Below are 24399 nucleotides of genomic sequence, written 5' to 3'. Positions count from 1 at the left end.
GTTTATGTATACGTCTTATTTCTAAATTTATAGACTTTCTAGTTTTTTGATATTAAAATGTTTTTATGTAGCGCCTTTTTCCCTTACAACTCTACCAGCCTTTAATGGCTTTTCTTTGTTCCTTTTCTTCTCAGGGTGCTTCACTGCTTTCTTCTGCCATGTCTTTCAGATTTTTTGTTCTTTTTTCTTTCAGAGTTTCCTGCCTTCAGTTTTTTAACTTTAGGCTTAACCTTCCATTTTCTCTGACCCTTAGGAAATTGAGCAGAGAGCACCTGTGACATAAATTGATGGCACACATGTATTTTCCTAACCTCATCTGCTCTTTGTGTTGCTTTGGGATCCTTTGAGATGTTCTTTTTTCACTGTTTCATAATAGCTATTGCAAGCCTTCCCTGGTCTCCTCAAGACCCCTCCCTTGCCCCTGCCCACTTTTCTCTCAAGAGTAGACCTTGCATCCTACTCCACTAAGAAAGATGGAACTTTCCAGATGTGAAGTCCCCAAATGCCCTCCTTCTGTGCATACAAATTCATGTTTATATGCCTTTTTCAATACCACCTTTCTCTGGGCTACAATGAAGGGATGTCCTTCTGTTCCAGGTTGATCTCTTTCTCTGTTCTTGATTCTGTTCCCCATCTGGTAGTCTTTGCTTTTGTTTTAAAACTGGCACATTGATTTACTTGTTACTGTGTCTCCCTTTCTCTTGGTATCTTCCCCTGAATCTCTAAAGCTACTTATATCTCTTTCATATAAAAAACTGAGCAAATTCACATGTACCTTACCTTTCTGCTTCCTTTCAGAGAAAATTCTTCTAAGTATTCATCATATACCCAGGCCCCATTTCTTCACCTTTTACTCACTTTTTTTTCTTACTCCCTTTTCAGCGACAGAAATGAGGCTTCTATTTCTGGTGCTCCATGATCTTTCCATTATCAACTCCCCTCATTTCTTGTCCGCATTCTGCGACATTAGGCTCTGGTGACCCTTTTCCTCCTCTTCCTGGTACCATTCTTTCTTGGATTTCCTCATCCTTATCCAACGAATTCTTAGTCACTAAAAGGCTCTTTATATTTTTGTACTCACAAAAGTTTGGCCCTTTGTTCTTTTCTCACTTTAGTCTATCTGTTCTTTATTGGGGGAGCCATTCACTCTCATGATTTCAAATATTACATATTTATATGTATATTGTGACTCTGAAATATTTAAGTCTGCACTCTTTTCTTGAATTCTAGACTCATGTACTCATTATGTTTGTGTAACTATCTGGATTGTCCACGGGCATTTCACTATTAAAATGGTAAAGACTGAATTTACTTTCTTCTCTTTCTAGAACTTTTTTAAAACTCTCTTTAGAATTACTTAAATAGGAGAAAGACGCTATTGCACAGATATTTGAGTTGGGAACCTAGGAATTTTCTTTCATGGTCCACATGCAGTTTTCTCTAAGGCATATTGATTGTATTTTCTTAAACATTTATTTTTATCTATTTGCTCTTCGTTCTTTTTGCTGATACTTTTATTCATGACTCTTTTTGATGAGTCTTGTTTCAAGCCTTGACCTTCTTCCATTCACCTTTTGTGTTGATACCAGTGTCAGTTTTTCACATGCATATTTGATTGTTCCTTTTTTGCTTAAAACCCTTTAATATCATCCCAATTGCCTCATAATAGGGCCTATATTGCTTCTGCAGTTAAGTCTTCTGTGTTCTGCCTTGATACCTGCTAACCTCTTGTCTCTCCCACTTGTCTTCCTTATTTTGTGGCTATACCAGACTATTTGCTGTACTCCGAAGTGGAAGCCCAGTTTCTTGCTTCTTTTTTAAGTACATTTTATTGATTATGCTACTACAGTTGTCCCAATTTTTTCCCCTCTACCCCCCTCTACCCAGTACCCCCCTTCCCTCCATTAATCCCCCACTCCTTAGTTCATGTCCATGGGTCATACATACAAGTTCTTTGGCTTCTCCATTTCCTCTACTATTCTTAACATCCCCCTGCCTGTTTTGTACCTATCAATAATGCTTCTTAGTGCCTGTACCTTTTCCCCAACTCTCTTCCTTCTCTTTCCCCTCTGTAACTCTCCATATGATCTCCATATCTATGATTTTGTTCCTGTTCTAGTTGTTTGCTTAGTTTGTTTTTTAGATTCAATTATTGATAGTTGTGAGTTTGTTGTCATTCTATTGTTCATATTTTTTATCATCTTCTTTTTCTTAGATAAGTCCCTTTAACACTTCATATAATAAGGGCATGGTGATAATGAACTCCTTCAACTTTACCTTGTCTGTGAAGCACTTTATCTGCCCTTCCATTCTAAATGATAGCTTTGCTGGATAGAGTAACCTTGGATGTAGGTCCTTGCTTTTCATGACTTTGAATACTTCTTTCCAGCCCCTTCTTTCCTGTAAGGTTTCTTTTGAAAAATCACCTGATAGTCTAATGGGAATTCCTTTGTAGGTAACTCTTCTTTTCTCTTGCTGCTTTTAAGATGCTCACCTTAAAAAAAAAAAAAAAAAAAAAAAAAAAAAAAAAAGATGCTCACCTTATCTTTAATCCTTTAATGTTTGGCAATTTAATTATGATTTGTCTTGGTGTGTTCCTCTTTGGGTCCAACTCTATGAGCTTCCTGAACTTGTATGTCTATTTCCTTTGCCCGGTTGGGGAAGTTTTCTTTCATTATTTTTTCAAATAAGTTTTAAATTTCTTGCTCTTCTCTTCTCCTTCTGGAATCCCTATGATTTAGATGTTGGCACTTTTGGAGATGTCCCAGAGTCGTCTTATTCTCTTCTTGTTTTTTTGAATTCTTGCTTCTTCATTCTGTACTGGTTGACTGTTTATTTCTTCCTTATGCTCCAAGTCATTGACTTGAACCTTGTCTTTCTTCCCTTCTCTGTTGGTTCCCTGTGGATTTTTCTTTATATCACTCAGTGTAGCCTTCATTTCTTCCTTCTTGCATTTGCCATACTCAATGAATTCTCTGAGCTTCCTTGTCACCAGTGTTTTGAACTCTGCATCTGATAGGTTGGCTATCTCCATTTCACTTAGTTCTTTTTCTGGAATTTTGATTGTTCTTTCATTTGTCATATTTCTTTGTCTCCTCAATTTGACAGCCTCCTTGTGTTTGTTTCTGTGTATTAGATAGAGTTGCTTTGACTCCCTGTCTTGGCACACCTGTTAACATTTTAAGGGGTGGAACCTTAGGCATTCACCAGGGCAGCGGAACCCACTTTATTGCTTTGTGGCTTTGTATGTTGGGGAGGGGTTGGAGAGGGAACAATGCTGCTTGCTCGGCACTTGCCCCATTTTTAGTGACTTCACCCACTTCCCATATACACCCCTCTAGCTGTTGCTCTGTGGTGGTTCCCACAGTAGGTGGGTTTACATGTTCTAGGACCTGAGAGACTGGCAGTTTCTTCCGCTGCCCTAACTGCCTCTGTTTTTTATAGCCAGAATTTATGAGGCTGTGTTTCCCCATGGTAGAACCTCGGGCTGCACAGTCTGGCCTGGGGCTGGGATCACTTGCTTCCCAGGTACCCTCTCGGTTTCTATCTGACACATGTGAATGTAGGATAACCTGTTCCACCAGCCCCTACTGTCACTGCCTTGCTGCTGCCTCCTGGCCACCCCCACCACCCCACACCTCATTGTCTGCCTGGGTCCCCCATCTCTGCCCCTGTTACCTGTCTGGATGAATATTTCTTCTTTAAATCCTTGATTGTAAGACTTCCATACAGTTAGATTTTCTGGCAGTTCTGGTTGTTTTTTGTTTTTGAGGTTAGTTGTGATCCTTCTTATGTCTGTGTGAGGAGACAAAGCGTGTCCACCTATGACTCCATCTTGGCAGTCCAGTTTCTTGCTTCTTACTGGTTTTTGACACTGATAAATAGTTCAAGATCTCATATAAAATAGGTACTCAGTAGATCATGAATGTATGGATGAATGAGTGAACAGATGATAAATATATTAGAAGGCTTATATATTTTAGAGGTTCTAACTTCATTTGCTAACATGTTTATAAATATGATCTTTCGTATAATTGACTTTTAATTGGTAAAGTTAAACACTAATATTTTCTATTGATTTCTTCCCTCCCTTAACTTACTTTTGAAGTCTTTCTTGATGAGAGATGATACCTCTGCCAATCTTAGCGTATTTTTTTGAGAATGAATACTCTATGCATATTACACTTTTATGATTTGGTTAAATTTTATAATGAATGCTTTTCACTAGAGAGTTAGGTGTCACAGGATCTTAGAAAACAGTAAGGAAAAAAAACATTAAAATTTACACCAAGTGTTTGCATTATAGACTGCAGACTTGTTTAATGTTTAGAAGATGATCATGATGGGGACTATAAAATACAATGGCATTAAAATAAATGTACTTTTTTGCTTCTCTCTTAAGGGAACAAGCAGAAAACTTTCTATTACTCAGGGCAAGAATTACAATATATTTATTTCATCCACTCTCTGTGCCTTTTGGGAAGATTATTGATCTATACACAAGGAAGAAAGCTATTTCCCATAAAGCTGAAGAATAGAAAAGGTATGCACAATCAGGATAAATGAATGTGTCCTAATATGGTAAGATTTGTGTACTCTGGATCATTAGAACTTGGAGATACTGCATCGTCTCTTCTCTGGTACTTAGCAATTTACCTTTTAGTCTATTGATAACTTGTACACCTTGTAGTGTTATAGTTTTATTCTTTTCCAGGGTGTGCTTTTCCCTTCATGTGTAGTTTGTTTTTCTATTTATCCAGCCTTTCATGCTTACCTTATTTCTCTCTGCCTTTCAAAATCCTAGACATATTGAATGTGCTGTCCAGATCTGGATTTAGAACTAGAAGATCTTTAAGTTCTGGTTCGTTATAAACTAGTTGTGATCTTTTGCGCTAACTACTTAACTCTAGTTTCATTTTCTTTATTTGTAAAAATGGAATAATGATATCAGTGATGCTGGGCTCACAGAATTTTTGTCATGCACAGACATTAGGTTTGAGAATACTGTTTTATAAACTGCGCCATTTAATAGTTTTCTGTGTCATTGTTACCCTAAGACTCATTTTGTTTTCCCCATTAAACTTCAGTACATGCTATTAGTTGTCTTCTTTAACTCTCTTAAAACTTTCAGTCTGTAGGAGAAATATAGTATAAAGGTCAGCGTTTTCTGTAATGTGTCAGAGAGTAAATGTTTCAGGTTTTGTGGGCCACGTGTCTCTGTTGTATTCTCTGTTCTCTCTCTTTGTGTGTATGTTTGTGTATGCACGTAGTCATGTGTGCAAAAAAGAGTTTTACCATAGCAAGCCTGAGATTACTATCCTTAGAAAGACTTCGTGCAAGTTTGGACCTTGGCTGGAGACTGTGAACTTGAATATCTCACTCTTCCCGGGAGCAGTACACCATTTGTGTACACAATGTGGTTTATGATGAGTATCTATTTTCCTTCTGGGAGTCTGGAGTCCTGGTGTGTGCTAGGCAGAGAGTGCTTTTGTGATCAACCCTGATATAAACTTTGGGTACTGAGTCTCTAATGAGCTTCCCTGGCAGACAACATTTTATATGTGTTGTCATAACTCGTTGCTGGAAGAATGGAGTGTATTTTGTGTGACTTCCTTGGAAGAGGGCTCTTGGCCCCTTGTACCTGGTTTGCTCTGGACTTCACCTTATGTACGTTTTCCCTTTTGATTTTGCTTTGTATCCTTTTGTTGTAAAAAAAAAAAAATCATAGTTGGGAGTACAATCATATTTTGAATCCTGTGAGACCTAGTAGTAAATTTTTGAATTTGGGAATGGTTTTGGGGACATCTGACACATTTTACATGCCTTTAAAATTAAAAACAAGTCTCAGCTTGCGAGACTTACAAAATTAGACCATAGTGGCTGTAGTTTGCCAATCCTGTTACAGAGTTATCTCCATTTTGAACACTTATTTTTACTGTTTCCTCATTGTTTTACTTACTTAAATCTTTTCTCCTGAGTTAGGCTAATTGTGAGCTCCTTGATAAAAGAATCTGTTTTATATACTTGTCATATTTCCTATGATAATATAATTCTATGTATAATGAGCACTCAGTAGAGAGTTGACTTTCAAGTGAAGAACTGCCATGCAATAGGATTTTGTTAAAGTTTACAAAACTAGATTTCTTATGTACTTACGATGTTATTGTAGGGATTTAACTGAAGTTTATGTCTATCATCTGTCAGTTATTTAGCACTTTATATGGACGTTTAACATCTGCACTTTGGTCTATCAGATTTCGTAGGTCATCTCTAAGCTCAGTTTTGAGAAATCTATTTTACTAGCGTAGGTCCGTGTTTACCTTTAAGTTTCACATATACTTTCACCAGAATCTTCTCAGGTGAGGATTCTGTAGCAGAGGTTGGTGAACTACAGTCAGTGGGTCAAATCTGTACCCAGTTTTGTATGGCTTGTGAGCTAAGAATGGTTTTTATATTCTTAAATTATTGGAAAGAAGTAAACAAAGGGTACTTTGTAATGTGAAAAATATGTAAATACCAATTTTGGTATACATAAAGTCTTACTGGAAAATGGCCACAGTTGTTCATTTGCATATTGTCAATGGCTACTTTAATGCTACAACATCAGTATTATTTATGATAGAAATTGTTTGGCCACAAAGTCTAAAATAGTTGCTTGCTGGTTCAGGAAACTTTTTCTGACTTCAGTTCTACTGTGCTATATATAGGTAAGTTAGCTGGACCAACATATTAAGCTGAATTGTATTGCTGCTAATTGAACAAAATAAAACAATCCTGATTAGATTCATAGATCTTCCTATGGTAGATGTCCGTTAACTGATTGGTCCAACATAAATGGTAAAACTGCACCGCCACAAAAGCAACTACTGGACTACTTGCCACCTTTTAATTTACTATGTCTAATTTGTTCTTCTGGAATCTTCTGTCTTGGATTATAGTCTCCTTCTCCCTGATTGTACCACAATCTCTGTGAAAACTCAGATTAGGGGGATGAAAACTTAGTTAAATTTTTTTTTGAATTTTAAGTGTATCCTAGAAAATAATTTTTTTTCTATTTCTTTTTGAAGATTCATTATCCCTTACAGACCTTCTGGTTCTGTTTACCCAACTTATATATTACTCACCAAGTTGTCCAAAGATGACATCAGCTGCATATTTAGGTAATTATGCTTCTATTTCAAATAGAAAACATCTAATATATTTAAATATGTTATTGTCTAGATATTTTGAGTGATTGACCTAATTTTGTTGAGAGGTTTCATAAGATGCAATATTTTTCATAATAAATTACATTGGTCCTGGAAGTAAACCATGGAATTTAAATTTGCTTATTGATGTTTTAAGATGTTTCTAATCTGTCTATTGCCTTTATATTTAAAATAGATTTTCCTGGGAAGTTTAATGTTGTTATATATTAAGATTGAGATGTTCTTAAGAAATGCTATTAAGGGAAGTTTGATTGCTAGGTACTGATGTATTCTTTCTTGATGTTTTCTATCCTTTATATTTTCCTGAATGTTTTTATCACCTTGCTTTTTTCATTTCACACCCAAAACTTTAGGATCTTCTCCTTTTACTAAAGAGTAAAGCCAAAAAATAAAACCCATTTCATGTTTTTTAGTAAAATGACTGTTAGTGTTTAATATTTTAAAAGTATTTTAATATTAACATTTAAAAATAACATAATTTTCCTTTGAATATCAGTGAAAGTTTGCAAAGTGACACACTTTATCTAAACACCCTCATAATCCACAGACTCAGAGTGTCCTAAACTTGTAAGTTACTCTGGAAATACTGGCACAAATTCTGAGAGGAACTCAAGCGAATCATAGAAAAAAAGGTTTGGGCCATATATAGATTAGTGCCATAATAATGCATCTATCAATTAGTAGGTTATATGTATGCAGTTATAACAGCTTATTAGTCCTAACAATAGTTCTCAGACTTCTTTTTGCTTTTAAAGCATTTAGACGTGTAAATTACTAGGTTAGGTTCCCCTGGTCTATGCTCCTACAGCATAATGTGCTTCCTTCATGATAAAATTTTTCCTTCTTTGTTATAATTAGTTGTTAATGTCTTGGTTTACCATCTAGTGGGCTGTTTTTTGTCTTTCTCATTTCTGCCTACAGTGTTTAGCACAGTGTTGGCACATAGTAGGCACTCAAAAATAGTAGATAATTGGATAGATGAATGAATGGCCATATGCTCATCTATAATATCTCTTATTGCAAACAGGGTGTCTTATTGGAGTTGGTTGAAAAAAATTACTTAACTTTCCTTTTCCACTTTCTTTTTGTCAGGTGTTAACTTGAAGTCTTAGTTTGTTCATGGAGTTTTAAATGTTATAAATTTAGACTATTGGTGTTATTTTAGTATTGTATCTTTTTGGAGTACTTTACACTGCTAACTTTTAGTTTCTTTTTTCATATAAAACACTATATTCTTAGTACATTAGGTCAAATAATCTGAAAATGCATTAATTTATGAAACTAAAAATATCTTTCTTTTAATGGCCATTCCTCATGTTACAGGTATGTGTATTTGTGTTTTCCTTTCCTTATTTTAAAAGAAAATTTTTAAAATTCTCATTCATTTCATTGGTTTCATGGTAGTATAGAAATATACTAATCTAAAATAAAGTTTCTTCTCTCCTCTGCCGCCTTTTTGCCATTATTTTGTCTTAATGACTAATTTTCTACCAGAATCAACACCCGAATACATTTAATATATAATAATAATAATAATAATAATAATAATAATAATAGAGAAAGTAAGTTTTGCCAGGAAGAGATAAGCTATAAATTTGCTTTTAACCCCGTCCTCACTGTCAAGCAACGATTGAATGTCAAACAGTGAATGAACTTATATTGTTGTCTTTCGGCATTCATACTTGTCATTTATTTACTTTTTATTAACTTGAAGATTCGTTCAGCTAATTGATATCTCCTTAAGTTTTAGGTTATGATTTGGTAATATACCATTCTTTGGGAGTTGAGTTGTGTGATTTTTAAACTATTTAACCTTGCGTTGAACTTTTTTGGAACAGCAATAGCTAACCCATAAATAAAAGATATATTAAGTACTTAATGTCTAAAGGTTTAATGAAAAAAATACTTGTGGCATTACAGAGGATTACTCTCCAGCAAGTATGGTGACTGAAGTTCTGCAGATACTCTGCGACCAGAAAGAATGTGCAGTCGAATGCTTGTATAACAATACTGTGGTAGAGGCACTTCTTCAGCCTGTTCGTAATTTAATGAAAGGAACTAAGGTTGGTTTTATTTACTAAAGAGAAAAAGTCTCACATTTGGGTATTAATGAATATTCAGTGGGACTTTATTTCTAAATTTGACATATTTGAAATGTGATTTTATTATACTATCTTTCCATACATGAATGTACTTTATGCTGACGTGGATTTTTATTTATTGTTAAATCATAGTTTATGCAGTCAGTTGATTTATTCGTTATGACAGTGTGGGAGAAAATAACATCTTAAAAATATTTTTTCTGGTTTGGCTTAGATCTGCTGATTGTAAAAACTAAGAAAAGTTACTCTATTAAGAAGCTATTTGTGTTACAAATATAGTAAATCTTGTGAACATTTTGTTTTAATGGCGATTTTATAGCCTTTGGAAATGTGATTATTTTTCTGAAGAGCCAGCTTTGTTTTATATGAATAACTAGTATTACTTGAGGAAAAAAAGCTTATAAACATCATGCTCTGAACCTTTATATGTCTGTCTACAGTTTGTACAGTATATTTCCTCGCATTATATAATTTAATCCTCAAAACTGAGGCTCAAAGAAGTAACTCGTTAAAGGTCGGGTATTTAGCAGGGTCAGAGTTGGTTCCACTGTTAGGAGTGTCGATTGTAATGTACCCCTCATTTCTGTGACTTAAGCTTCTCAGGAATAACTTAAAGCTTATCAATAAGCTAAATATTTTTGCCTTTCCATGTTTACATTATATAATGTTTTTACTGGTTTCATCTCCCTCCTACAACTACCCCTCAATGGACTGGACAACTACCCACCAATCCAAGTGTTCATTATTCATTGCTCATTCAGAAAACATTAAGCATTTATATGACTCTGGTGCAAACTGTGGAATTCTGGGAGATACAGTGATATTAATAACCTTGGGAAAACAAAATAAACAGAGAAAAACAAATAGAATACCTAACAGATGTATATATCTGAATATATATATATATATGTATGTATACATATATACATATATATATGAATGCCATAATATAAACAGGATTGTGAAATATTAACCACACACCAGAGCTGAGAAATGTGTTCTTACATCTCATACCATATTGTTTATGCCTTTGCTTTTATATACCTTTAACTTTTTAGTTTCTTTTGACATCTTTCCTTTGCTTATAAATATGTCTTGGGTCTATCTTATAGTTGGGATAGGTGAAACTGTTGATTATACACATATTTAGCTACCTTTTAATATCTGATCTTTTTAACGATAAACTTTTAATTATGGAAGGCTGCCATTGTCTTGGCTTCCTCTCTTTCCAATCACTTTTCAAGTCATTGCATTATGATCTTGCCTCCCTCATATCAGTGCTGTTGCTTTGATTGCGGTTGCCCATAACTTCCTGAATATGTAGCTAGTGACCACTTTCAGATTGTTATTTACCTGATTGTTGACACACTAGACAGCTTCCGAAATTATGTTAACTTGGCTTTCCGAGAAGCATTCTATTTGCACGCCTGTGGGGGAGCTTTGCCCATAGAGCCCCCTGTCCACTGCCGATGAAAATAAGTCTACCAAGACATGATCTGCTTGGGGAGGAAAGGTGGCTGATCTCTCAAAGGAGAAGGACCAGGAGCCTTTTCCTCAATGGTCTGTCGGGGAGCTTTAGCGCAGCCCCCGTCCGCCATGGATGAAGAATAAGTCTACCAAGACATGATCTGCTTGGGGAGAAGAGGTGGCCGATCTCTCAAGGGGAGAAGGGCCCAGAGCCTTTTCCTCTATGGGCTTTTATTAGGTTCATTTGCACAGGAATACAGATAAAGCTCATCAATCATTGTCAGGCAGTAAGGGTTAAACAATATACAATTTACAGAGAACTTTGAGGGCTTATTCTGAGTTATGGTCAATTAGTTAAAGGGCTATAAAAGTTTAGGCGCCAGACTCATCTCAGGTCTGGACCCTTATCTTTTAAGCTGAGGGTATAAATTACATAGGTTTCACAGGAATGTATATTTTTTCTTGGGCCTAATTCCCCAGCACAGGACTGCACTGCCCTCTGTTATTGCTTCAGGCTTAAGTCAGGCAAGGGAAGTAAGGCAGCCAAGAGATTAAGAGACTTCTTGCAGACAGAATGAGGACTCAGGCTATTTCAAAGCTGAGGGGCGAGGGCCCATCACCCCCTTTTTCTATAACCCCCCGAGTCCTTCCCTGCGAGCTTATTCCTGGTGACCAGAGCCTGTCTTAGGTTGATCCTCCCTTGAGGAATCTTACCTGTTATTGGCTAACTGGTCAAGCTCAGGGCCAAGCAGGGTGAAGTGGGCAGAGGTGGCACACCTGCCAGGGAGATAAGCTTTGTCTACTTAGTGGCTTATGGTCCCAATTCTGACTCAGCCTTAACCATGGGGGGTTACAGCCTCTGAAACCAGGCAGGGCGGTTCCCAACAATGGGCTTTTATTGGGTTCACTTTGCACAGGAATACAGGTAAAGCTCATCAATCATTGTCAGGCAGTAAGGATCAAACAATAGATAACATGCAAAGAACTCTGAGGGTTTATTGTGAGTCAGGGTCAGTTAGCTAAAGGGCCATAAAACTTTGGGGAAGGAACTCATTTCACACTTGGACCCTTATCAGAAAATTGAGGACATTCTTAGCAAAGCAGGTTTCACAGGGTTTTAAGTATTCTTTCTTAGACCTGATAGTCCTGGGGAACCCACCCTTTCCAGCACAGGGCCGCACCTGCCTCCAACTTTGTTTCAGGCTTAGGTGGAGCAGGGGAAGTAAAGCAGCCAAGAGATTAGGAGACTTCTTGCAGACAGAATGAGGTTTCAGGCTATGTCAAAGCCGAGGGGCAAGGGTCCATCACCCCCTTTTTCTATAGCCCCCACAAGGCCTTCCCTGAGGGCCTCTTCGTGACCATGCCTGTCTTAGGTCGTCCTTCCCTTGAGGAATCTTACCTGTCATTGGCTAACTGGTCAGACTGGGGGCCAAGCAGGGTAAAGTGGGCAGAGGTGGCGCCCCTGCCAGAGAGATAAGCTTTGTCTCCTTAGTGACTTATGGCCCAAGGTCTCTCACTCAGCCTTAGCCATGGGAGTTACAGCTTCTGAAACCAGGCAGGGCGGTTCCCAACACGCGCTCATTCCCGCTTTTTTTTTTTTCTTTTTTAACGAAGATGCTAAAAAATTAATGCAGAAAAGATGTCTTTTCAACAAATGATGCTGGAGTAACTGGACATCCATAGGTTAGAAAGTAAACCTCAATCTAAACATTTCATGGTATATAACATTAATTAAAAATGAACCATGTTTTTCCTCCCTTTCTTACCATTCTTTTTCTCACCTCTGAGTGCTCCCCTTCCAGATCTTGTCTGTCTTCCGTGATTTAGGACCTGGTTCATTCTTTTTTCTCAGTACACCTTTCCCAGTTGATCTTTTCTAGTCCAGTGGGTTAGATGTATAGTTAACTACTAAATTTCTATCTCTTTAGCTCCAGATTTGTCTTTAGCTATCAGCTAAGCACTGTCTCTGGTTATTCTATGAGCTAGCCAAACTCAACATGATCAAAACTGTATATTTCTGCCTTTTCTCTACATCTTCAAGTTTGCTTTCATTTCCCTGTGTGGGGAGAAGGGCTGCTATAAATCTAGACATGTTTCTCAATCTTTCCATTCAATTGCCTCTAGGTTTGTGTTCCTATATATCTCTACAAAGCCATATCTTTCTCTTAATCCTCACTTTACTGCCTTTGTTTAAACCCTGATAATTCCTTGACCGGAATGTTGAAATAATTTTCTTAACATTTTTCAGTCTTTCACCTTTCTAGCCCATCCTCTATATTGACATGAAGGTTTTCACAACCCTTTTCTACTCTTGCTTGCTAGGTAAATTTCAAACTTTTTAACTAGAGACTTATAAAACTTTCCATTTTCTTGCATCCTATTTTCTTTCCTATATATCCCAGTTGTAACACATCATTTGCATTTTCTAAACAAGGTTATGATATTTCCCTGTGTTGGCACATGTTTCCTTCATCCTGGAAAGTCTTAAGCTTGGTTTACATAAAAATTCCTCTCTTTGGACTATAGGTTATGTTTTTTTCTGAAATGTTTTTCCAATTCTAGCAGTGAAGTGATTTTCTCTATACAATAATTACTCACTTAATTTTTTTGGTAGGTTCTGTGACTTTAAGAGAAACAACATGTAAGAAAACTAATTTTACCATAAGATAATTGACATAAACAAGAGTTAATTAAGTTCTTCCAGCATCTTATCAACATTGTAATAAAACAAGATTATTCAAGGACCTGCTGTATTTCCATGTTACATACTTCTGTGATTGTACTTACGCTGGAATCATTGTTGAGAGTAAGGAACAGCCCTCTGGCATGTAACAGACATTCAGTATTTAACTTAAGACATTTAGTATCATGCATCGGGCCACTACAATATCATTGACTCTTTGCTGTGTTATTGAAATATGGAAATGGCTAAAACATATTCTTTGCTTTTAAGGAGCCTACTTTAATAGGAAAGGCAGACTGCTAAAGAGAAAATATTGAAAATGAGGAACAGAAAGTTTAAAAACTTTGTGTTTATATGAGAGAAGAAAAGTATTCTAGGGAGAGAAGTTGTTTTAAGAAAGATATGTAGTGTGAAATAGATGAACACAAGTTTAATGTAATTAGGAATTCTCAGGTGAATATATTTGACTCACTAGTTAAGTTAACCCAGTTCATTATTGGGGTGTATTGGTTGCACTGTGTATATTTGGACATATTGTAGAGAATATGTGCATTGGCATCCGTGCAGATAACAGGTAAATCAGTAGGATCCAGAAAGAATAGGAAATTTAGTAGACTTAGGCTCTTGGATGGGTGCCAGCGTTAACATGACTCTCTAGTTTTTAGTATTTGCTTTGTACTAATGTGCTATATATATACTGGCAAAGATATTTTTACTACTTCCATTTAAAATAAAAAATGGGGAAATAAGATTGGTCTAGCCTATGTTTTCTCATTAGGTGACATCACTGGCAGTTGGCCAGCCCATGATTTGGCTGTCCTTAGTCAGACCTACAATTCATGCATGGCCAATCAGTTGTAGGAAAGGATGGCATCCCTTAGAAAGGATGGTAGTGCATTAAAGCATGTATGATAAAATTAGATTGCATGTACAGAAAACATAATTTTATTATGCTTAGATTGATTGCACATGCCAGCCAAAAGACTGCAACCTGTTTTATTGCTGTGGTCTGTAACTGAACCTGAATATCTCCAAGGTATACCTGTCAGGAACCCAGTGAATGGGAAGTAAAGGGCAAAATGAAAACAGAGGAGCTACTGCATTGTCCATCAGAATTATATAGAAAATTGTAATAGGAGCAGTAATTCTCTCAACTGTCTTAATAAACAATAACTGATTTGTGTTGTTTGCTACAAATAAACTGAAATGTAACTGAAAAGTTTGTGTTTGCTCCACAACTATGCTGGTTAGAGAATATAATCTAATGACACTTTTAATTCAGACATACTATTTTATAGCCAAACAATTATAACTTTCATTTTTGTTGTGCTAGTATAACTTGTTAGATTACATTCCCATCCTTGAATTTCAGTCTGTGAAATGTTAGTGTGTCATAAAATCATATGATTTTGTCTCTTTAATATACAGGCTGCTCCAAATTGCTCTGAAACAGCTTTAATTTATATAGCTGATGTTTTGGCAAGAATTGCATCTGTAGAAGAAGGGCTTACCTTACTTCTTTATGGAGAAAATATGAACTCTTCCAAAGAAAAAAGGTACATGTCTGTTTTAAATAATTTGTGGAATTTTTAACATTTTATTAATCTGATTCAAAGTTTCCAAAATGTCACAGTATATATTAATGGAAATATGGATAACCATTCTAGGTATAGTTAGGTTTCCTGACCAGCCGCTAATAACATACGAGTTCATCTTCAGAAAGTTGAAGGAGTAACCAGGATTATGGACTGTGCAGGCAGAGCAGGTCTTGATGTCTAATTTCAGAATGAGAATAGGAGGGTTCCCTTTAGAGGGGTTATTTTTGCTCCCTTAGACTTTTCCCTTAAAATTCCAAAGCCACACATAATTGATTAAAGTCGCACCTCACAAAACGTGCACAGAGGAAAAGCTAACTACTTCCTCATCTGCTGTACCAGCATTGAGTTTCATCTCCTGGCTTAATAAATGGCAGTGTTTTGGCTATACTTCTACACTTTTTTGTACTTATAATGACATGTCAAAAATCTATTCATAGTCATAAAAATTTTGTTTCCTCTCTGACATCTTTTGGCTATTGCTATTTCTTCTTCTTCTTTTTTTTCCCCATTGTGAGTTCATATCTCTTTATATCTTGAGCCCATTTTTTCCTGGAACTGCAGGGAGAGCGCTGAGACAAGCATGCGGCTTAATCTGCCATGTCTAATTCACTGCCCTGGTCATCTGGTTTTGCTTAATGGCTGTGGTATCTTTGCAGATATCTTTGAACCCAGTAGGTAACTGTGACATCTGCTTCCAGAGTTCTCTTCTTTCCTCTGGGATCAGCTCTTCTGTGGTGTTTGGTCTTTTCACATTGCTCGTTCTGTCCATATTTAAGACAAAATAGATGTAGATGAGGACTCCTCCCCTTGTTCTTTTTAAGGTGAAGAGTTTCCAGCTGCACCTTTCCTGCACAAGATTCTGATTGTAGCTTTGTGTGGACCAGTGTGGCAAGTTGATGGGCAGATTTTTTCTGAAAATAAGTGAATTGCTAGTTTTCTATCATATTAAGGACATTCCAGATACCAAGATAGAGGTGGCTTTTGTCTTGGGTGCTGACTTCTCTCTCTGGAGAAGCCTTCACTCACTGTAAACACTTGTTCAGAGTTTTGCCCTGGGATAACAGAGTGCCAGGCAGGGGCAGATCACAGATCCGTCCTCATGTGGGCCCCACTGTACTTGTTGGCTCTGAGCCCAAAGTCCTGCCATGGGGGTCTCCTCCTTTGTAGCTCAGGAGGGGCATTTCCTGTGGCCTTCTCTGCCTGTGTAATCTGGAGGTGCTCACTCCCTGTTTGTCCTTCTTCCAGAAGTCTTTAAAACCTCTCTCTTTTGAATGTCAACTGTGCTTGGAACAAAATTAACAAACAAACAAATAAGCAAAAAACCTTTCTTTTCATTCTTGCCACCATTGAGGGATTTTCCCCCTTTTTGTATAATTGCACTTTTTATTTTACTGGCTTCTCAGGAGCAGTTGGAAGCAGGTGTATGTGGACACATAAAAGAAATTGAACTTAAATCTAATTAAGCCTCTAGATGTAACTTTGACTTTATAGGAAATATAGAAAACTAGAGGAATACTTCAGATGACATCATGGTGATGCAGTTGTCCAAATAAAGAATGATCATGGAAAACGACTTTCTTTCTCTAAAACATCAGTGGCATGGAGAAAAAAAAAAGGGTCCTAAACAACCATAATAACCTAATTCATTCTATGGAACTTCTTTGAATTCTGTTTTGAACAAACCTGTCGTAAAAAGACAATCTTTTTTAAAAAATTAAAAAAAAATTTTATTGTTATTCAATTACAGTTGTCTGCATTTTCTCCCCATCCCTCCACCCACCCCATCCAAACCCACCTCCTTCCCCCTCCTCCACCCTCCCCCTTGATTTTGTCCTTGTGTCCTTTATAGTAGCTCTAGTAAACCCCTCTCCCCACTGTCCCCTCCCCACTCCCCTCTAGCTATTGTTAGACTGTTCTTAACTACAATGTCTCTGGTTATGTTTTGTTTGCTTTTTTCTTTTGTTGAATTATGCTAAGTGAAATAAGCCAGGTGGTGAGGGACAAATACCATATGATGTCACCTTTAACTGGAACATAATCAGTAAAAAGATAATCTTAAGGCAAACAGGAGAATTTCGATACGGGCTAACTACCAGATAATATTAAGAAATTGTTATTTTTGGGGGTGGGGATATTAGCATGTAAAATAGAAACTTTATCAGAGATGTGTACTGGGTAAAGTGACATGATATCTGGGATTTATCACATGATCTCAGCAGAGTGGGGGTGAGGAGGGGTCAAGGAATAGAAAAACTAAGACTGGCAAATGTTACCACTATTGAAGATGGATGAGGGGTACATTCTATATACTGCCTACTGTTTTTATTTGTTTATTTGCTTTTTAATCTGAAAACTAATTAAAAGTGTGCTGCTCTGGGGCCAGACAGCCTGAGTTTGTTGAGTCTTGCTTTGCTGTACCTCTCACCAGCTATGCGATATTGTTCAGGTTGCTTAACTTTTGTAAGCATTATTTCCATTTCTGTAAAAATTGAAGAATAATAAACCTGTTCCATAGGGTTATTGCAAGGTCTGAGTTAATACATTTAAAATACTTACAACAGTCCTTGGCACATGATGAACATTTACTGTGTTCTTCCTTATCTGTCACTGTTGTTACTGTTAAAATGTCCCAGCCTCTGAGATGGGGGGTCTAAGTCCTGTTAACGGATTGGGGAATGTGTAACCAGTACGAGGAACGGAGAACTCAGGATTATGTTTTCACTATAGAATTAAGTGAATATAGAATAACATTTAAGTGTGTAGTTTTGTTGCTTTTTCTATCTTTTTATTTTTTTCCTCTGTTCTATTGAAAATGCTCTCATTATTAGACATCTGCACATGGTTGGGAACCAGAATACTGACATGTCAGAGAGAAGCTAGAGGAAGACTAACAGCAAGCCAAGCAAATGAGGAATTTGTGGAATTAGCCTCTTTGGTAGTGCTTTACGAAGTCATGATTTATAACCTTGGAATCACCTTTCCGTATAATCTTTAGTTCTACAGGTGCTCATATAATAGCCCAGTTTTTGAAAAAACTTCTCGATGAAGATATTTCTATTTTTTCTGGATCAGAAATGTTGCCCATGGTGAAAGGAGCTTTTATTTCCACGTGTTGCCAAATATATGGTACATGTGAAGGCTTGCAAGTGTTAATCCCTTATAGTTTACATGAATCTCTAGCAAAGGCATGGAAGAAGGTAAGCATTTCAAAGTAATTTTTTCTTCCCTGCAAATCTTTATTTGAAATATAATCACTATTGTAGTGTCATACTTCAGTTAGAATATTTTACTGGGGCAAATATGTCTTCTTTTTTATCAAAGATTTCATTTATTTATTTTTTAGAGAGTGCGGGTGAGGAAGGGAGAAAGAAATATCAGTGTGAGAGAGAAACATAGATTGGGTGACTCTCTTACGTGCCCTGGCTGGGGATGGAACCTGCAACCCAGGCACGTGCCCTGACTGGGAATTGAACTGGCGACCTTTTGCTTTGCAGAATGACACCCAACCAACTAAGCCACACCAGTCAGGGCCAAATATGGTTTCTTTAGCATCAGAATACTCTAGAGGACACAGGGCTTTTTCGTTTGGCATAGGATGACTTTAGTGCCTCCTCTTTGCAGGACACAGTTTTAGGACCTAACTGTGTCCTACCAGGTCTTTCTTCTGGTAGGAGAGGCTTAGATAAATTACATCTGCAGAGACTGGCATTCCTATTTGGAAGTTGTTTCTGAGTCATTTTCACAGATGGCTGGATTTTTGTTATGAACACTGTAGATCATAATGCAGCAATAGTTAAATGTAGTATATATATCGATGGACTTTTCCCCCATTGCTATGCTTTATTTATGAAACACTTTACATGATATTTAATTAACAACCAAATTTAACTTTTGAAGGTAATTTAATTTTATTTACCTAAAAGATCAAATATAAAAATGTAACATGACATCTAAGGGTAATTCTATCAATAAAAAAGTTGCAAATTAATCTGTTATATTTTAGACAAGTTTGTTATCAGACAGAATTCCTACTCCAGTAGAGGATTCAGATTCTGTTTCTTCGATAAGCCAGGAATCCCAAAACATGTAAGTATAATTGATTAAATTCATCTTTTTAATATATATTTGCTGAAATAACTTTAAAATGAGAGTGTAATAGACTACTATGGCAAAAACATTTTACAGCAAGGTAACTGTACATATAGGATGAAGAAAATTATACCTGGGAGGAAGTTTAGAGATCATATAATACTTGTGACTTAAAAAAATCTAGCAATATTTATTCTGTTTCTTCATTTTATATTTACATTTTGGGCTAGGAAACTTGACACGTTATATTGTTTCCAGAAAATTTAGAGAAATACCAAATACTAAAATTGGAAACCTAACTAAAGGAGTTCACTAGAAGAAAAGTGTTATCAAATGCCAAAGAAGTACATTTACTATTTTTCAAAACATGTGAGAATGCATTTTAATAAGACTTTGGAGGAGAGATTATTTAAATCAGTATTTACACCCATTTTGAATTTAGAAGTCTCCATGTTTCTTCACAGATATCAATAGATTATGGAATCATATTGATGAGGAAATGTATATATATGTGTGTGTGTATATATATGTGTATATATATTTAAAAGTAAGATGTGGTAACATATGTTCCTGGATTCTCTTCTTAATTGAGTGCTGGCATAGTCTAAAAAGATCGTAGCTAAAGAAAAGAATGTTGAGGAATACTCTTAAAAGAAATCCAGAACTAACATTTCTTTTTAGGTAGGCATAGCTTAACTAAAAGAAACCAACCAGTCAAACAGAAAGTCTTTTGCATTTTTTAACAGTGTCATAGTTCAACAAATAATTATAGCTAATTTTTGGAGAATTAACTTTTTTTCTGATATAGTTGTCATAGACTTAAATCAACTGGCATTTTATTTTTCTTCAATGAGGGCATGAGAAAAACATGTCTTCAGTTCATTTATGAGGTGAATTTTAGATTTTCTTTGGAACCCTGTGATTTTTCAATTTTATGTATGATTTATTTTGTACTCATTTATTCAGTTATTTATTGGACCAAGGTTTTTGCTGAGTACCTAGGTATTTTCAGAATACCTATATACTTTAGAGAACCTATATACTTTAGAGAACCAATTGTCTAGTGTAGAATACCAATAAATAAATAGAAGGTAGCAATATAGTATGTTAAATTTATATGATAGGGGTCATGCAAGGTTCATTGAGAGTGAACTTATAGGGGAAATCTTCCCAGAAGTTGTTGGTAAAGTGAGTAAAAAAAATAATGGATATTAACTGTAAAGAGAGAACATGGTTCCTTGTGGAATAAATGGTGTGTATAATAGGCTAGAATAAGAGGGAACATGATTAATGTACTTAACGCATTTTACCGTCAGTAATATTTTTATATTTTTGATGTCAGAGTCTGAGGGTGTGAATATGTTATACACTGCCTCTTTTGTCCTGAGTTGTGAACCAATTAATAGACCAAAAGTCAAGCAGATCAAAGCACTGAATAACATATATTTCCTAAAAATTGATCTCAAGACAGATTTGCCCTTCTGTCAGTCAGTAGTGGACATGCTTATAAAGGTCAAACTTAACTACATAGTAGAACAGAGCAGAATGTGTGCTTCCTCCAGGTAACTGGATCACAAAGAGGAAGTGGACAGGGGAGAGGCACTGAGCCAAGCATGCTTAGGTCAGCCTCCAAATCTCAAATCCCCTCCTCCATGGGGAGGAATGAGTGATTAGATGGAGAAGGGCAAGCAGAGCTAAGCAGGGGACTGTGCTCCATGTGGAAACTTGATGCGAGGGGAAAAGGGGGCTCTCGCAATATCTGACATTAATGTCTTTAAACCAAAAGATTTAATAGAGTTTTTGATAATAGCCAACAGGTTGATCATTTTTATCATCCAAATTGAATTACCTCTTAGAAAGATTCACGTATCTTTTGCTCTTTTGTGTTTATTGTAAAGTTAGTATGAGATGGGCATTGTTTCTTCCTTTGTAGTCTGGTAGAATCGTCTGGGCCAGTTAATTAGGCTAGTCTGATGTCAACACACAGCACCAGTCCTCCTCCCCAGCCTCATCTGCTCTGTTAAATGGTGGTTTTTCTAGGTGTAAACGTTTTCATAGACAGTTATTTCTCATTAGTGTTTGATGCTATTACTCCATTGTCTTCTAGAATAAGTAGCTAGTGATAAATGTGGCAGTATTATTGCCATGTAATTACTCTATTGTCTTCTGGAATAAATAGTAATTGATAAATTTGTTAGTGCAATTGCTTTTCTTTTACAGATCATATCTTTTCTCTCTCATCGCTTACAATTTCTTCTTTGGATGTTTGCTGTTTTTTGTGATTTAAGTTTACCTCTTTAGTACTTTGAATGCTCTTTTGATCTAAAGACTGGAGTCTTTCCTCAAGTCTAGAAAATTCTCATTTGCTTTTCAAATGCTCTTTCTATTTTCTTCTCTTAGAGCTTTTATTAGATGTGTATTGAGACCTTTCATTCTATATGTTCTGTGTCTCATCTTTTTTCTAAAACATTTCTTATCTACCTACTGTTCAATTCAGTAATTCATTCCTTGACCATGGCCTAGAGTTTATCCTATCTGCTTTTTACATGGCCACGTTTTTTTGTTTATCCCCAAGATTTTTAATGTTTTTGAAAAAAATCTAACTATATTTCACTTCTGCATATATATAACATATATTTATAGTTTATGAATGTAGTTATATATATTACATGGTTTAAATATGCAAATTAATTACATATTAATTTTAATTTCTATTAAATCTATATTGTTTTTATTAGTCTTTCTAACCTTGAACCTTTTTCTGGTTTTGTGCCCCATATGTAACTTGTTTAGTGCTTTATGTTCTATTGGAACCAAATATGGCTTCCATTGCCTGCATTTGCCTCAGAACTAATGTCACTTCTTTATGCTTCTGTTCTCTTTGTCCATGATGATAATTATTGTGCACTGCACATGGTTATGATTTGGCCATTGCTATGTTATTATCACAGAAGGATATATGTCAAAACATGTAATACTTTTTTTTAATCAGAAATGGATTTCAGATCTTAAAATCACTTCCAAAATAGACTCTGAAACTTCCTAGGAGGAGAATGGAAAGACACCCTTTTTATATACTTAGTTTTACTGTACATATAGACATTGGATTTGGACCTATTTTAATATCCACAGTTTCTTTCTAGACAACTAGAAATATCTAGTAGAGAGTATGTTTTCTCTTACTTCTGGTACGTTAGCATGAAATTCTCCTTCTGTATTCCCAAATTTCTAGCTTTGACTCTCCTATTAACTGTGTGTCTTGTGACTGCCTCAGGGTGTTTTTTTTTTTTTTTTTTTTTTTGAGAATGTTACTAGCCTTCCTTTTAGAAGTGTTCTGAGAAAAAAAAATGTCATTCTCCAAAAGTGTAATTAAAAACCTGTGAAGATAAAGGTAGTATGCCTGATATGCTTTGGAAAGTCAGCAGGCAGATACTGTATAATAAAAAGAAAGTAAGTTTCAAAATAATGGAGAGTTTGGGCTAGGGAACCCAGAACAACAGAACTACGGTAGGAAGACAGAATGAATTTAAGTGTTCATTAGAGAACCTGCGTATAATAAAAACACTGACGTGCAGTGAACATTTGATTCATTCAGTGAAGGAAAATTGTTGGGATAGAAGATGTAAGAATAAAAGAATTCAGTATTAAGGTAACTATGCTTTTTATCATATTTTAAAACATTTATTGAGTATTTTGTAACCAATGTGTACTCTATAAATATAATTCCCAACAGTGTTAAGCTAAAATATTTTCTTTTCAGTTTGAGTGTAATAAAGAAATTTATACCTTCTCTTTATCTGTCTCAGTATGGCTTGGGAAGAGAATTTATTAGATGGTTTACTCAATTTTGCTGCCACTCCTAAAGGACTACTGCTTCTTCAAAGAACAGATGCCATCACTGAATGTGTGACGTTTATGTTCAACCGACATGCAAAAAAATTACAGGTATGAATTGCCATCTGCCACAGGCAGAAGGAATTTGTTTTTGCTTTAAAAGCCATTAAGAACACCGTCCTGTCTTCTGTGCATGAAGAGGTTATTAAACCTGAGTTAAATAAAAAGCCATATATTTTTTTAGGAAACTTGATAATTTTTTTAGGAAAGCATTAGCGAGTTGATGTGGAATCTATGGCTATTATCTACCGGATGACAAACATCCAGATACAATTGAAAAATTCAGTTAATTATCCAGGTGTTTTATAAATGTGAGATCAAACATCTAGACATGATAAAACTGGCTGGAACTCACAAGAAAAACCAACTGGGGTTACATGTATGTGTGGATGAGAGTGTGAGGCTCACCTTTTAAAAGAAACATGTTTGCAGAGGGATTTTGTTATTGGTACTATTAAATAAAATCTACAGTAGAATGTAGCCTTTCCTCAGATAGCGGTGATAGAGATGTATTCAGCTTTTTTTCTGTAAAAGTGCATATCCAAGATTTCTGAGGTTTTTAGAGTCACAGGTATGCTTTTCTCTGTTTCTGGAAGCTGTTTTTATGTTATTAGGTTTTCTGATTATAAGTATCATTGTATTCATTCTTTCTTAGTCACCAATTCTAATTCCTACTTTTGTTTAAGCCTCTAAAACACAAAACAAAAAATTAACTTTTTAGGGTTGCTTTTGCCTACGAAGAGTAAGTAGTTCCCAAGGGAGGGCCCTGATAATCTCCTTATAAATAAAACATATGTTTTTTTAATATATATATATGTATGTATAAATAACATATACATTTTAATATATGTTATTTAATATATAACACATATAGCGTATATAAATAAAACATATTTTATGTGTACATAAATATGTACATATTATGTACACATAAAATATATATGTACAGCATATGTTTTATTTATTTATATAAAACACTTGTTTTATATAAATAAAACAAATGTTCGTGGGTTTATGATATTAGCTTTGTATGTGCAGGTGAGTTTTTATTTGTTTAAATGGACCTCAAATACAGGGAATTTTAGTTATTTAAGGTCGCATTTCATGGCATAATGTCCGCATCTGTCGAGCAAGATTTCTCGCTTGATTAGTTATATTCTCCTGTCATTCCTGAATCACAGTTTCATTTCACTCTGCCTGCATTCTCCTACCCCAGGCTCTCATTCCAGTTACTATGTGTGATATCCTTGAATATGTATACTTGTGTAACATTGTCTTAGTCCATTCGGCTGCTATTACAAAATACCACAGACCGGGTGGCTTGTAAATAGCAGGAAGTTATTGCCGACAGTTCCAGA

The 24399-nt window shown here is 35.8% G+C and overlaps 1 protein-coding gene across 1 annotated transcript in view; it reads left to right on the top strand.

The window, feature by feature from the left end:
• Positions 1-24399, top strand: part of TBC1D32 (TBC1 domain family member 32) — a 186107-nt gene that overhangs the window by 37303 nt on the left and 124405 nt on the right. Inside the window, exons 13-19 of the mRNA XM_045188724.2 lie at positions 4403-4543; positions 7068-7160; positions 9129-9271; positions 14889-15016; positions 18054-18255; positions 19062-19144; positions 22954-23092. Coding sequence (XP_045044659.2) covers positions 4403-4543; positions 7068-7160; positions 9129-9271; positions 14889-15016; positions 18054-18255; positions 19062-19144; positions 22954-23092 — 929 coding nt within the window. The remainder of the gene's footprint in view (positions 1-4402; positions 4544-7067; positions 7161-9128; positions 9272-14888; positions 15017-18053; positions 18256-19061; positions 19145-22953; positions 23093-24399) is intronic.

The sequence above is a fragment of the Desmodus rotundus genome, chromosome 11 (assembly GCF_022682495.2).
Source record: "Desmodus rotundus isolate HL8 chromosome 11, HLdesRot8A.1, whole genome shotgun sequence".
NCBI classification, from domain to species: Eukaryota; Metazoa; Chordata; class Mammalia; order Chiroptera; family Phyllostomidae; genus Desmodus; species Desmodus rotundus.
Note: the sequence above shows the minus strand (reverse complement) of the source record. Positions and strands in the feature narration are given on the sequence as shown.